This window comes from Gambusia affinis, linkage group LG04, assembly GCF_019740435.1.
Source record: "Gambusia affinis linkage group LG04, SWU_Gaff_1.0, whole genome shotgun sequence".
Classification (NCBI taxonomy): Eukaryota; Metazoa; Chordata; class Actinopteri; order Cyprinodontiformes; family Poeciliidae; genus Gambusia; species Gambusia affinis.
In genome coordinates this window covers 29983817-29999975 of record NC_057871.1, presented here as the reverse complement: position 1 = coordinate 29999975, position 16159 = coordinate 29983817, and the positions used below count along the sequence as shown (strand labels likewise).

The 16159-nt window shown below is 35.8% G+C and overlaps 1 protein-coding gene across 9 annotated transcripts in view; it reads right to left on the bottom strand.

Annotated features, from left to right (window-relative positions):
* sorbs2a (sorbin and SH3 domain containing 2a) overlaps positions 1 to 16159 on the bottom strand; it is a 56075-nt gene that overhangs the window by 36014 nt on the left and 3902 nt on the right. For 4 of the 9 annotated variants that reach the window (XM_044113322.1, XM_044113315.1, XM_044113323.1 and 1 more), the window contains exons 2-4: positions 13488 to 13637; positions 2644 to 2699; positions 1558 to 1647 (exon numbers count right to left, since the gene is read on the bottom strand). In XM_044113322.1, the coding sequence (XP_043969257.1) occupies positions 1558 to 1647; positions 2644 to 2653 (100 nt within the window). In that variant the 5' untranslated portion in view covers positions 2654 to 2699; positions 13488 to 13637. The remainder of the gene's footprint in view (positions 1 to 1557; positions 1648 to 2643; positions 2700 to 13487; positions 13638 to 16159) is intronic. The other 5 variants (XM_044113316.1, XM_044113319.1, XM_044113320.1 and 2 more) reach the window with 2 other exon arrangements.

Below are 16159 nucleotides of genomic sequence, written 5' to 3'. Positions count from 1 at the left end.
TAATTTTACTATTGTGATACAGTTGACTATATGACAGTATTGGAAATAAAATCCATATTAAAATTTGGAAAACATACTTAATAATAATGTTATTGTCCACATGTGAAAATCAGCCTTTGGTTTTTTATGCTGGTTAAAAACACAATATATGATAAATAAAATGTCAAAAAAATTGACACCAAATACTTTATTTAATAATTGCTCTTTGCTTTAAATCTCTGTGGAACAAGAAACCACAGAACCCAAACTCAATGTTTTGGACTCAATCACAAAGTTGCAATAACTTGAGAAGATTAGTTCATGTGAATATCATTTAAGCAAAACCTCATCTGCTACAGACAACCACCAAGAAAAAACTTGGTTAAATCCTTTTTCTGTTTTTTAAATTCATAAATTACAAAAGATACAATGCAATGACATTTCCACAGAGTCTTTTCACATGAGGATGAAGACCACAACACGATACAAGAAATAAAGTAGAATGTGGATGGTCTTTAGAGCAGCCTATATCCAGCCCTTTAATGTTAGCAACCAAACCGCAAAAAAATGGTTAAACTAACACAAATTAAGTGTTAATTGTGGATGCAAATCCATCCACAATACTGTTATTGCTAATATTACTTCATTTATTATGGAGAAAATATAATTAATTTCCTGATTTCAGTAAACAGTCTCATTGTTCTACAGCTGTGCAGCCCTGTTAGACTCTACCGCAAAGTTTAAAAAAAAATTATTCAGAAAGAATTTTCTGAAGTCAAAGTTAAGATGATGTACTATGTTTATGGAAAACAAATGGACTTGTCAGGAAGCACAGTTATTATTTACAGTTTTAGACTAAACATACAGTAAAATAATAAAGACCTTACTCATATTTGATAAGTGTTTTTCAATTATTTAATTTCATGGTTAAGGAGCAATATATACCAGTACCAGAAAAAGCTAACAGTTATATTTAGTGTTTATTATTACATTTAGGATTAGATCTCATCATGTGGCTGCAATAAACAATCCAGACTCTCCAACCCAGTACTAAGCTCAAACAACAAAAGAAGTAGGTCTATAATAATAATGGTGTTTCTGATTCAAAAAAAGGCACAAACTGATTGTGGAAGTGCAGAAACTGTGATTTTTAAAATGTATTATTATTTTCTATGATTCAACCATGTCTGAAAAGCTATGGTGAGGTTGTAAAGTGCTTCAAATATTAGAACTCCCACCGGCCACAACTATTAGAAGTCTAGCATATAATTACATTTAGCTCATTTCTGTTTAAACTGCACAATGTGTTTTATAAATAGATGGAACACGGCACTAGCAAGACATGTAGATCCAGGTGACCATTTTGGTCAACTTTAAAAAATGTGTTATAAAAGTTTGAATTACAGTTTATTTAGAAAGCCAAGCATGCCAATAAAAAACATAAAGGCAAACTACCATGCAATATCTTAGACATAATTTTGCTGACAACAACCCCTTGAATAAGCTATAGTTTTATAGTGCAGAAAAAACGTATCTCACTCAAAATTTAAACAACTGTGTGTTTGCGAGTGTTGGTACCTGTGGCCAAATTTGGTGAGCTCTGGACCCTCTTCATTGGAGAGAGTATGAGTGACAAGGCCACGCTTTTTCGCATAATTCCTCCGCTATCTGAGAATTCCCAGCCAGGCCCGTGATCAATGAGCCAGAAGCAGAAGCACACATGCACATGCACGGTCACAAAAACAACACACCAAAACACAAATATGCACACACACAAAAAAAAATTGCAGTTAGAGCAAAGCACATGCATTTGAAGTGCTTATTTTATTACAATGCATGCCAGCTATTTGGTTCTGCTGTAAGTATTTCTTGCAAGAATTAACATCCGTCAGTTTGTTTTGAGTTATTAGGTTTTGCTTACTTGCCAGGACATAAATTCAAGAACATGATTGGTTTATATGCAGGGATCCCAGATCCTTCTAAATTAGGTCAGCAATATTCAATGAGTGCTGAGAAAAAAAAATCTTGATCTTAATAATACTAATACAGTTCTCAAACAGTTACTGTATGTAAACAGAAATATATTAATCTTTACATGCTAAAACATACAAGGTTACTTTTTAATCTTTTGCTAATTGCATTTCTGTTAAACAGCCTCACGTCCTAAACATAAAGATGGATATTGTAAATTTTTCTCAGCAAAATCTTTATGTGCAAAGCTATTTTACTGTTACCCTTTACAGTACTGACAGCGGTCCATTAATAAACAGAGTCAGGGGCCCCAGGTAGACAGACACAGGTACATATTGTGTTGAGATGTGTAGTCAATAGATCACCGATTAGTGGCTGACAGAGCGTTGAACAACTATTATACAATGAAAACATAACTTTTCACTAGTGTCAGACTGCCTTTACAAAAGCTGCACAAAATGTAATGCACAAAAAAGTACACTTTTTTATATTCATACATATATATATATATATATATATATTACATATATATATATATATATATATATAGACAACAATATTTATGCTTGTAAATTAAACCAAAAAACATCTCACAATAAAAACAAATATTGATCCAACTTTGTCAAGCAGCAGTAGGTTGATTCCACAGCCTTTAAAACTATTTGCATGTCATGTCTGTTTTTGTGTTCATACCTGTATTCATACTGAAGAGCACTTCTTACTGATCTACTGCAGGGGGACACACTGTCCTGCAAAACAAACAAGACTGTTAAGGGAAAAAGTCCCAAGACAAATAATTTTGTAGCATTAAAACGTTGGTCTGATCAACTCCATCATATTATAATTTAATAATTTGGTAAGCCAAAGAATTTTATGGTTATATACTTTACCAAGAAAAAGAAAACATGCTTCAACCCCTAAACACTGATAAATATTCTCCAAGGTACAGCCTTCTGGGTTCTTCTTTTTACAGCTGGATTTTGGCAAGACACAATCAACCAGAAATACTGTGCATTACTCCTGTCATAACATTGTTTTAATAAGAGTTACATACTACTGCTTTCAATGTATGGATTTATTTAGGAAATAAGTGGTAGATCTACAACATTTACTACAACCCGTTAGGGTTTCAAAGTTACAAATTCCTGAAAATATGAATGATGAGGGCTGTTTTTTACAGAGTGGCGTATTCACAGCCAAATGCCGATTTGTATGTAAAAAGTGGAAACAATGTTGCATGATTTACATGATTTAAACAATTTTCTGTACTTTCTAAATCTCAATCAAGACAGACATAATTCACATACAACATTAACGTCTGCCCTAAATACAGGTGTGAATGCTCTGCTAATGCACCAATGACTGTTTCCCTCTGGCCACCTTCAGAGATGGCCATGGACATTAGTTTGTATTTTTGTTTCATAGTTTGAATTCAATAAATTCAATAAATCCTAAAACAAGCAGCAGAGTCATTACAGAGAAAAATAAAAAATAAAAACTTTTGCTACCAGCATTGAGCTGGTCTCAGATAGTCTAAAACAATTAAACAGACATCTGTAATCCTCAAAAGATAAGGTTTATTTTTCAGTTACCTTTTTCTTTTACTTGCTGAATCACCCCATTAATCTATTTATTTTTAAACCAGATACTGTTTGGGTGAGCAATTTTTCTATGTACTATGCAACATATTATTTATAAAAGAAAAAATATGTGGAAAAGCCCAAAACATTTATTCATTGTGTAGGATATTTGCCATCAGAAGGATTAGGAGTTAAAATCTTTCATCTTTAGTCAAGTCAAGATTTTTTGAATAACACATTTCAAAATATGATACATACATAATACAGTAATCAATTATGAAACAGTCAAACATTATATTTTAGTGACTAAGTGCTCAAACTAGGATGTTTAAAGTCCCTATCTTTCATACTCTTTCTCATACTGCATTTGTTTACCCATACAACTAAGCTTATCATGTTTTGCTGGTAAAATAACTCCACAAAAATACCACATCTGAATTAGTCAGAACATTTGCCAGTGTCTGACCTGAACCGGGTTAAAGAGAGAAATAATCCTAATTCAAGGTCTTGAATACTGAATGGTAAATCAGAGGTGAACCAGCAACCCACCAGTTGCAGGATGAATCCAAACCTCCTGAGCCACAACCACCACTTAGTGTGAAAATCACTGCAAAGCGTTTAAAGAACAACCAATACACATATAACCTAACTGGGAGTAGTATTGATATAGATTACTAGGTTGGGTCTCGCTTCACAAAGCTATTTTCTTTGAACTGTACCTGAAAGGCACATGATTAATGTATGCAGGGTATACTTCAAAAGCTAAAGGCCAGAACACACATTGCATTGCTGACTGAGTACATAATACATAATGTCATCATGGGACTCTGGGTTTGGGGCACAAACAAGCAGCATCAACTCTATCAGCTGCCAAGAGGCATGTATTTCTGTATATAACATGGAGTGATTATTAACATTGCATTACCCTGACACAATAACACAATTGTTGATGTAATGTTTGTGCATGATCATATGAAGGAATTTCTAGTGTTAACATGTATAACTTCCGGTTCTCCAAAACATTATTTGCCGCTGTAATGTTGGACCTTTAAAAAAATACATTGTGGAGCAGAGAGGTTTTTTTTTATGTTGTGCTTGAGCTTGCACACTTTAAAGAACAACTGATACACGATTGTTTAAACTGTCATCACGTATTTTCTTTCCATTAGTCAATACGGAGACATGATGTGCATGAAAATAATAGTGATGTTACACTACAAATTACCTCCATGCCAATAAATAGAAGCAGCAGGGATTTTCTGTAATGATGACAGAATGTACTCAGCACACACTCTATGACAAAGAATGACAAGTATTTCCAGACATTTGCTCCAACACTATGACACCCTGGGGCCTAATTTCACTTTGACAAGTAAAGTGCTAATAACCATGCTTGTCATTGGTGTTTATTTTGGAGCAGGTATGTAAACGTATCATGACATGAATGTATTGACCCCCAGTATTAGGCTGCAGCAATGAGTGGCACTGGATGGATAGCAAACCATTCTCATTTATTTGATCAGCATGACAACTTTCCAGACTGTCATCAATTAGACACAGGGGACATTTCTGAGATACAACTTCTATTCTTCTAGCTCAGAAGGATTTTAGTTTAAATTGTACATTTCCTTACTTTACATTACTTCATATACTTTTCATACTTTCACACAGGGAGTGTTTGCAAGCTTCACTCTCATATCTGGTTTCAAAAAGTGCCAGTGTAAGACACACTGATCATTGGAAACGTGCAAACGAGCAGCTGGATCACAAGCATGTGGGCACTAAATGGTTCAGTTGGTAGAACATCCACAGCATGAGCAGAGAAGAGGTGAAACATTACCAAAACTCACATTATGAGACATGATACTAACGTCACGTGAATAAGACAGGATGACATTTTAATATTACTTTGTCAAATCAATATAAACTCAAAAAAGTGAGGTCTTTCTTTTTTACTTTTGTCCCCCTTTCTTGAGACCTTAGGTCAATGATTCAACTATGCCTGATTTGCAGTGTAACATTTACTGCTTCCCAGTTGCTGTTGATGGAATGTGCTGTTATAGTGATGTAGCTCAATGTAGTCCTAAGATGGTCAGTAATGCTTCTACATCTCTCACCATCTGAACAACGTGCAGTGCTAACATGTTATTTGTGTCTTTCACTCTCTTGCTATTTATCGTTCCTCCTGGAAGCCCAAAATGCAGCCAAACTGAAGATTTAAGAGTAATTCTGTTACAACTTCACCAGGCAAAGTCATGCCGATCATAACTGGCGGGTGCTCGCAACATCAAAGTCACCTCAACAAGAAACCCTGAGAAGTTCCAATATTGTAAGCTGTTGCATGACAAGTTCTTGTTAGACTAGAGGCTGTAGTCTTTGAATCCATTATTATCCTGGTCCAATTTCTGGCCTGTGGCAGTTTGCTGCATGAATCATTTTCTCTTTCCTCCTTTTTACCTGTGCAGTTGCTGCTAAATGAAGGCCACATGTGTCTAAAAAATCTTCCGGAAAAAACCAAGTTGCCTTTAGAGTACAATTACTATTTTCCTCACCATGTGACAGCTTCAAGATGCAATCAACGCCCAAGTGAATGATGCTACTTCCTGAAAAATTTTAGATCTATCTATCTATCTATCTATCTATCTATCTATCTATCTATCTATCTATCTATCTATCTATCTATCTATCTATCTATCTATCTATCTATCTATCAGAAACAACAGAATATTCTCAGCCCAGTCAACCCCACAATAATAATAAAAAAACAATATGGAAGAAACAAACTGCATATATGTGCATGCACATAAACACAACCCCAACCATTACTAGAACATGCCAAACCCTATAACTGACCTGAATTCAATTCACACCTTCATCCTAAAACTTACTAATGCTAAAACAGCACTTCTTTTTTCAGGGCCTGGACTTTGGGATTCATAAGGAACAGCATAATGTAGTATTTGCTGGAAAAAGTGGGTTTACAAGTTCACAAATGCTAAAACATTCAAACACACATATAGTCTATTTACTTTAAGCGATATTATACTACCTTTTATTCATCACCTCAACAAGTACTCTAAGCTTAGCCACTTGTCAAACCCAATCCCTCACACTAATCTTACCTTCAAAACTTGAACGATTTACATTTTACTTCTGACCAAAAAATTGGAGATATGTCTCCGTAACATGGCTGTAACTGATTTAGGTCCCCACATGAGCAACCCTCAGCCACACACACCCACATACACTCACACGGTCACGCACACAAGAGTAAATCATGGCTCTGGCGTCGCAGGCTGTCTGCATCCAAATGATGGTCAGATTATGAGCAGCATCATGTTTCTTTGAGACAGATCTACGGCGACACAGCAGCTGCGACCATGGTGTAACGTTCGGGCAGCACACTTGAAGGAACCGGTCCAGCTTTAGAGAGCTTCTCTTTTGTCCATACAGACTTTTTGAAAGTCTTTCAAGAAAATCTGCGCAACCCTTTAGAGTCGGTGGAACATGTTTTTTGTAGTGCAAAACAATTTATTTTGCTTATCAGTGAGTGGGATAAATGTTTCATTATTATGCAGCTGACAAATTGCCAACATGTTCATGGTATAATTTATAAGAAAAAAAGGAGGCACGAGTGTTGAGAGCAAAATTAAACTCTACCACTTTCAGTTTAAGACACATAAAATGTACTTTCTAATGAGAAACTCATTCCTTCTAGTTTGCTGCTTCAAATCCATTTGGAATTGCAAAGGTCAAAGCATTTGGTAGGTCCACTTCCATGTCTGAAAGTTATTTTTTATTTTCTTACTTGGTTTATCCAATGTCTATAATTTAGACATTGGTGGGCCACTCTGGAGACTTGCGTGGATATAATTACTGACTGTAATAGCAGAGGGGTTTGCAGATACACAAGTAGGAGCTTTAAGCCAAAGAAATCTGTTAAGTGTAACCTCAAACCATCAAGATCCATTAATCTGCTGAGACCTGACTGTGTATGTCTGTACTAAAAAGCTTAACTTCCAGTATCAGACCTCTTAGTAACTACACAGGAGAAAAAAAACATATTTTAGTGCCTAGTCACCACAATCTAATACCTGAGGTTTTCCTGCTACAGAGATGTGGTTATTTTTTTAAAAAACCATTGGAGTTTTTGTTTTTGATTTCAACTAATCTCACGATGCACATTACATGATCTGTAGCATTAGAGATGGTATAAGCATATCTAATAATAGAACAAATTTCTGTATTTAGCCATCTCACAAAACTAGACGAGATGCTAAAACAAATGATGAATCACAATAAACGAGGTTCAAAACATTCATGATGGGTAACCTCTCAGATTGAATCACAAACTCTTTTTGTCAGGATGTTAGAAAGTGTTCAGACTAAAGATGGTATCAGTTTTCTGACCCTTTCGTCTAAGAATGATGGTATCTGTCCTTGTGTTCTTAGTTTTTTGGGTTTTTTTAGTGATCATGAAATGATCAGTAGTAAAAGGGATCATGTAATGATCAGTAGTAAAAGTGATCATTTCCACTAGTGATCATCAGGATGATCATGATCCTCATCATCATCAGGATGATGATCGCTAGTGGAAATAATTTATGGTGATATGCATCTTTTATCTTGGATCTTCCTGTTTTGAATAGTGCATGAGAACTGGGCTCAAGGGTGTGGAATTTATACTATTCAGCTATGTCACAATAATAAAGATGTCATGCTAGCGCTGAGAAAATAATGCATGTTATGTTAGTTGTCACGCTGTGTCACGATATTAGCAAATATCAGCTGACTAATTAGCCAGGCTAATTAGGGTAATTTGATCAAGCTCCATCTTGTACTTGGTTCCCTAACAGTTATGCTGCTTATACATTATTAAAAAAGCAATCTCTTTATAATGTATATATTGTTGCAAAAACATGATTTGTGCGCCTCTCTTCAGTCAACTTGTGGACTGTTAAAAGCCAAAAGTAGGAGAGGAAAGTGGCATTTGATGTGCACCTGGTTAGTGGGAATTCAAAAAACTAATCAACTTAAAATTAATTGTCAATTAATGGTTTGTCAAGATTAAACAGTTGGTACAGAAATAGGTGGCAAAGATATCCCAGAACAGGAAAAACGAAGTTCAGTGTGGGGTTCAAAATTCATTCTATATGGTTCTGCTTTAAAACATAAAAACTCAACAAGCTCGCTAACTTTCGCCTTCACGGTGCTCATTCAGCAAAGCTGCATGACGGAGCGGAGTCAACTTCTCAACTAGAAATTATTGATGTGCTAGGAAGGCGAAGAAGTGATGACAGAAACAACTCAAACTCAAAAAAACTGTTAAATATAACATCATACTTCATTTTTTAAAGTTAGCATGTTATAGAAAAGGTTGCCATTCAAGCTGTGGAAGGGCAACATTTGATACAAAACAAAACGTAAGCAGTTTTGAAACTGTAATAAAACCTTACCTGAAACAGCATAAAGATGTGAAATAAAGTTGTTGGACTCATCACATGATATTATGTTTACTTTTGTGAATAAATAGATCAATCATGTATACTGATACAGAATTCTGAATTTCTTCAAGATGGGAGCTGTGAATTACAGGTTTCCCTAACTGACCGTCTAACTATAAAAATTAATTCGTAGAAATTTTACAAGAAAATTAATAAAAGAAAATAAATTGTGGCAGCTCCTTGAAAGACAAAAAATAAGTTGATTCAATCATAAAATGAAGAGATTGCAACATAATCTCTGTATCTGCATCACAGCATAAATGGGATTAATCCTCAGAGAACGCAGATAATTTTGTGAAAAATGTTTTCAAAATATCCATCAGAGCCAATCAAGGAAAAAATAGACAACTTATTGATGCATCAATACTTTCAGAATTGCACCAATAAGCTTAGTTTACATAAAACAATGTTCGCTTTAAATGCTGTATTTAAAAAATGTTCTAACTTCTAATAGTGTTTTAGTAAATATTTAACTACTTTTCAAAACATCCCTTTTTGGTGAGTATTTCTAACACAACAGAAGATAGGAAGTGCTTATTAGAGATAGCAGTCAAGGACCCTGGCCCTGAGTGGTCACTATGGCAATGACAGATACTTACACCATGTCAGCAGATTAAGCTCCTTAGAAAATCTATTTTAAGACCTAAAAGACTTTAAAGTCATCACACAGACATGTTCTCATCATCCCTTCCTGTACAGAACAAGAAGAGCCTCAAAACAAATCGACAGGCATTAATGAACATATTTTCTGTTGTGATGGCACAGCAGAAAACATGCACAGATTCAGGAACTCCATTCCAGGGAGCAAAGTAACACCATTTATAATCTCTAACTGCTGAGATGTGGGAAGAAATTTCCCTTTAACAGAAAAAAGCTTCCCAGGAGATCCTACATAAATCTCAGTCCAGACATTTAGTTTGAAATGGACGGATGGATAGAAGCAAGCCCAAAAGAAGGCAGAATGTAGAACTGCTGCATTCTTTATTCGCTGAACTGGAGCCAAGTTATTTTAGTGGTACATTTTTGTGGTAAAATGAGGAGGGTAAAGGGTTGCTGTGGGAATAAAACCCCAGAGGGAATGAGAAAAGGTCTGTCTAGATGAATTTACTGTATTTAATCTGAAAAGCTAGATTTATTTCAACAACAAAGGTACAGATGCAGATAAACTGCCTGGTGACCAAACTGATTAGAACCTAACAAATGAAAAGTCTGACGTTCAATAAATGCACCACACCTAAACATTCCCAGCTTGGGAAAAAACACTCTTTGGTGGATGAAGTCAAGAATACTTAAATTTAGCTATTTTCAGTAACAGTGAGATGTTCAAAAAAGCACAGAAATTACAGAAACTGTTAAAAAGGAACTGTCCACTTTCTACAGTATGTATAGGAGGATTCCTGTTTTTAAAATACTAAGTGTTCAAAGCAGTAAGAGAAGCTAAAGTCACATTACAAAGTCAATTATGTTATTACTCCATCTTTGTTTTGAAATAATAATAATAAAGTGACTCTTCATCCTCAGCTTGAGATCACCTCTACTCCCAGTACAATAACAAATGATCATTCATGGTAGAAAGGCTAAATAAACATATTTTCATTCCTTGTCCTTCACTTCTTTTATATTATATATCAAAGCTTTACAAAAACAGATATTGCTACATATTAATGTGTTACCTGTATTTCTGTCAAACATGTTTTTTCTAGGTTTGCTTAGTGCTCTGGAAAAATCTGTTACATTATGAGTCACTAAGTGTTTAAACATAAAATAAAAGCTTATTTTGGGAAGGCAATATCAATATCTAATCCACATAATTCTATACACAAGAATGTAGATGCAAGAATCTTTTGAGCATTGAACTGAATCTGAAACCTAGTCACATTTCATGATTATTTTAGAGATTTTCTACCAAGTTTAACAAGTAAATGTTTGGCTTCAAAAGGGTCACTAACTATCTCTGTTACATAACGCTATAAACTCCTGGCCTGGAATTAAATTTTAAGCTGTTTCACACTTGAATAAGTACAAAATATGTTAAGAATTCAGTTGAATCAAAGTAAAAGCTGTAATTACTTTAATGCACCAACAGACACAAACATATCACAAGAGTTTATCCCAAACATTCATGCTCTCTCTCTCTCTCTCTCTGACACACACAAGCACAAAGCTGCTTGTTGTGGGGATGCAGGACGCTTTACAAGGAATGCTTTATGAGAGCATTGTAACTGTTCAACCAGCGCATTACTGCCACTAGTTGAACAACAGCCACCTCCAACCACGTCTCCGTTATCAGCCTTGTTTGTTCAACCTTGCCACTCATTAGCGGACCCCCCTCTGGCTGTATGAATGGACACGGGGGGTCAAACGCTGACCCTGCATGCCCACTCACTCCCCATACTGCAAATAACAGAGGGCCGTGTGTTCTGCAGATTGCATCACAACTGCACTAACGAGCAGAGCCATCAGCCTGAGAGCACTAATGTAATTATATAACACAATTCCTCTTGCTCGAAGTCAGGGCAGCGGGTAGGGTGAATGAATAGGATGTGACAATTTGAGGGTTTATCATGTTACCATTCCAATATAGGACCAAGAATGTTGTTAGTTTATGTGATTTTGATGTTAATGGAGAGGTAGACAAAAGAAAGCGTGTAAAAGAAATAGAAAAATTAAGTGAAAATACAAAACATGAGGTAGAAAACAATGGGAGAGCAATCAAAGATGGAGAAACTCTTATCCACTTGTTTTCTTATAATCTATCTGGAGTACACAGCATCACAAGCAGACTCCTCGTAGACTACGCACTGTGTCATGTCAAACATGGGCAAACACAGTCCTGTAAAATAACTCAAAGTGAATAAAATATAATTACAAGGTTTTTAAGACAACAAACTTTTATAGAGACAACCATAAGGAGGCAGTACTTAATTCTGAAATGTGAAGATGCAACACAGAGCTGAACATCTAAACTGCAAAGGTAAACTAAAGTGAGGTTTTTATTGACATGATGATCCTGAGCTCCTGGTTTACCTTTATTCTAATTGTAGAGAGAAAAAAAGCAGCTGCTCCTCAACAAGAAATGTTAAAAAAAATACTTAGCTGCAGTGAAGTTCAACCGTATTTCTATACATCTTGTTATAAACAATGACATGCATACATTTTATTCCATTTAAGTGGAGAGTGGAGCTCCAGGTGACGTTTCCAGAGCAGAAAGGGTTTATCAAACTGAGGCACACAGGTGAGTTCATGCTCTGAAGCGAGGCTGAGAACCACCCCTCACTGTGTTCCCTGGGGTCAAGGTGACATTCCACAACACCTCTGAGACTGGTCTAATGGAGGGATCGCTGCATGGCTTTTGTTAAATAAAAAATAAGAGAGTATGAAAAAAAGAAGATGTGCAAAAAATAGACTGAAGTATGTCAAAGTGGCAGGATTAAAATGAGACGACATGGAACAACTATGAGCAGGTAGGAAGACAGGAAACATGCTGAAATATGCTTGCTTTTTATCATCTTTACAAATTCATTACTTTTCAGATTTATTTTTGACAAACAACCATGTGCAGATATACACAGGTGATGTACAATATTTACTGAAATACAGTCCTTAATATGTAAAGGTATTTATTTTCCTTGCTGATGTCCACACCTACCTAAGCTAATATTAAAGCTTTGGTCTTTAATATGATTGCTCTTTTCCTTCCTGTTGTCATATTTTATTTCTTGTGAAAGTCTATTCTTGTTGCCCTCTATAGTAGTGTGGACTGCTTTACAACAAATCCATGCTTATTCTTAAATTTAACGCTAAATTGTGCCGGCTCACCAAACCTTTGATTGTTTGCCGCTTTCCAAAGTAAAGTTATTGTCCGATGCTATTCCTGAGGTGGCTGTGGAAGGAAGAACTATTTTTATTCAGCACTGTTTTTCCTCGTCAACTGTCAGAAACAACAAAAACTCTAAGGCATGCTATGTAATTGTGGCTTTGAAATGAGGAGATAAATACAATTCCCTTCTGGTTTATAGATTGTAAAATCTATTCAGATCGCCTAATTTGTATTCTGTTACAGACTTCATATGATTTTCAACAAGTAAATATAAAAGCTGGTAAGGAGAATTGTTATTATGAGAATATATATATATATATATATATATATATATATATATATATATATATATATATATATATATATATATATATATATATAATGTGTGTGTGTGTGTATGGGGGTGGGGGGCGTGCCGTGTACATGTGTTTTTTAAGAGGGAAATTGAAGCAGATATAATTAAAAATGTTTATATGAATTAAGTATGTTAACTTACTTGCAAAAGTAGAAAAAATTTTGGGGTTTTCTGGCATGAAAATATACAATAGTGCAAAAAAAAAATAAGTAGACATTTTTTATATCAGCAGAGCTCAGGTGTAAACATCCACCAAGCAAAGAAAATGTCACTCTTACCGTCATAAAACCAGGAGACTGGGAACTATCACAAGTCAGATAAGGATGACTGGTGAGATGTAATTCCTTCCTCCACTGTTTTTCCCCTCTCAGGCTAAGTGTCTCCTTCTGGTGTCCGTCTTTATTCCCTGACTGTATCCCGTTTAATGCCTGGGAAGCACATAGACAACAGAGAAGGAGAAAGTTGGAGGGAGACAGCCAAAGAGAAGGAGGGAGTGACAGAGTAAAAAAGAAAAAAAAAAAAAAGAGTTCCCCATTCGGGCGAAGCAGTGATCAGATACGGCTATTTTCAGACTTAGGCATGCTTGTCTACGAGGCTGGAAAATCACCCCCAATGCTCCCCCTCAGTGTATACAGATGCAGGGGGATGGCTAAGTGACAGGGCTGACTATCTCTATTTTACCACTGACATATATATTATTGTGAACATCTCACCGTATGTACATATGTGTTCACATACAGTCCGATCAGACTCAAACACATAACCGGGTTATTCATTGGTACAGACCCAATCAGGTCCGGGTGCCTCTGAAAAGTTAAAATCGAACCAGCAGGAATCACGGGATGTGTCCTGGAGTGCTTTCACATTTGAGTCCTCTTGTGGGATTTTAAATGGGATTTTAAGTGCCTGGCTATAAGGTGGCCTTTTCCACTCAAAATCCCTGCTGGGAATGTCAAACTGTTCCCACACGGCTCCTTCTCTCAGGTCTTTGCTAGCAGATTTACTGCCAGTGACTGAAGAATTTACCTGGACAAATATATACATGATCTTAGATCACATGTAGTACATGTCACACTAGAAACATGTGTGATATGCATTTTTTCCTCTTTCTAATCAAAACAACAAGGCAAAATAAATAAATAATTACAAAGCAGTAAACATTATTACGTGTCAACTAAAGCGAGTCAGTTCTAATCCTCCCGCTGTGTAATCCATACAGGTATGTATATTTGGAAATGACCACACACAGGCTCAATATACACAGGAGAGAGGTCAGCCAGAAGCACCTCTAGACCACAGACTCCCTGCTATTCCCAGAATGATGATGTAACTACTGCTATTAGCATCTCATACTGAGTTCGAGCCTGGATACCTAAAACCAGTGAGACAGCTACTGTGCAACATGCTATTTTGCCCCTTCAAAGTAGGCATGGGTTAATACGAGATTCTCACGACTGGATATCAGCGAGTCAAAGTAACATATTTTCATGGCATCATGTAATTCACACAAAAAATATAAAAGAAAACTGTGAACTGACTGTTTTCATTTAAACAGAAAAATTATCCATATTTCTATTAAAATAACATGTTTGCAATTTTCTAATTTAATTTGATCTATTATGTTACTGAATATAGCTTGATTTGTTGTGAGGATAAAGTCTGACCGACAGTAATTGTAATACGGAAAATTTTGCTGATCCTAAATTTATTGCCAAGATTTATTTTTGAATAAACCATGAAAAATGTTTTAAAATCCCTCAGCAGTCACCCTGAAAACACTTGCATGTTATCCAACGAGTCCATGAGGACACTGGTGTCATCATGACAGTTAATGGGTGAAGATAGAAAAAAAATTAAAAATACAAAACTATGAGTCAGTCTTGATTTTTGTGATTCTGGTTTTTAATTCATGACTGATGATTGACCAGAAAACTGCAGCCAGTGCAGTTTTCTCTAAAACAAAGATAAATTGTTTTGGAGGTTATTCCAAAAAATTATTTTGTTGTTTTGGGGCTATCTTCAAGTAATGTTTTCATAATAATGCAGCTTCAGCCTTCCAAAGATCAATAAACTTTCATTTTAAAATAAATAATTAATACTTGAACTGTTATATATTTAAATATCCAAAATAAAACACAACATCCAAAAACAGCAAATGAAACAGAAATTAAAAAAAAAACGCTCAACTGAAACTGTGTACAAAATGGATTATGATGTTTTTGTAAACAACACTGCCTTTCAAAACATATTAATCAGAATGGAAATTATCCAGCTCACTTTAATTGATCATGCAATTAATTGATTAGTTTCTCATTGTCACAGGCTTACATTTGAGTTCTAACTGTTCCTTGAAGGCCCACCTTATTGTATTTATATAATGAGTTTGGACAGGAACTAACTGCAGCCATACGCTGATTTGAGCAGTGACAGAAATCTTAAAATCAAACTGCAGAATGTTGTCAGAAAACTTTTCAGTTACTGTACGACATCAGGAACAATAATCACAACACTACTGCTGATAACTGAGATGACTCAGTATGATTAATCCACATTTCCATGACTCTCTTCTGTCTTTACAAATTCATGATACATTGTGACTGTTCACTGTGAGCTTTAGTATCTGACCCACTAAAAACATACATCAGGTGTGGACGTTAACAGCAGTCTATTCAACTTGCCCAAAATGCTAAACATATACAGGATATTCGTGAATCATGCTTGCAGTGGGGATGCACAGTGGCGCAGTTGGTAGCACTGTTGCCTTGCAGCAAGAAGGTCCTGGGTTTGATTCCCGGCCCAGGGTCTTTCTGCATGGAGTTTGCAGGTTCTCCCTGTGGATGTGTGGGTTCTCTCTGGGTGCTTTTGGCTTCCTTCCACGGTCCAAAACCATGACTGTTTGGTTAATTGGTCCCTAAGTTCTCCCTAGGTGTGAGTGTGTTAGAAAATGGAT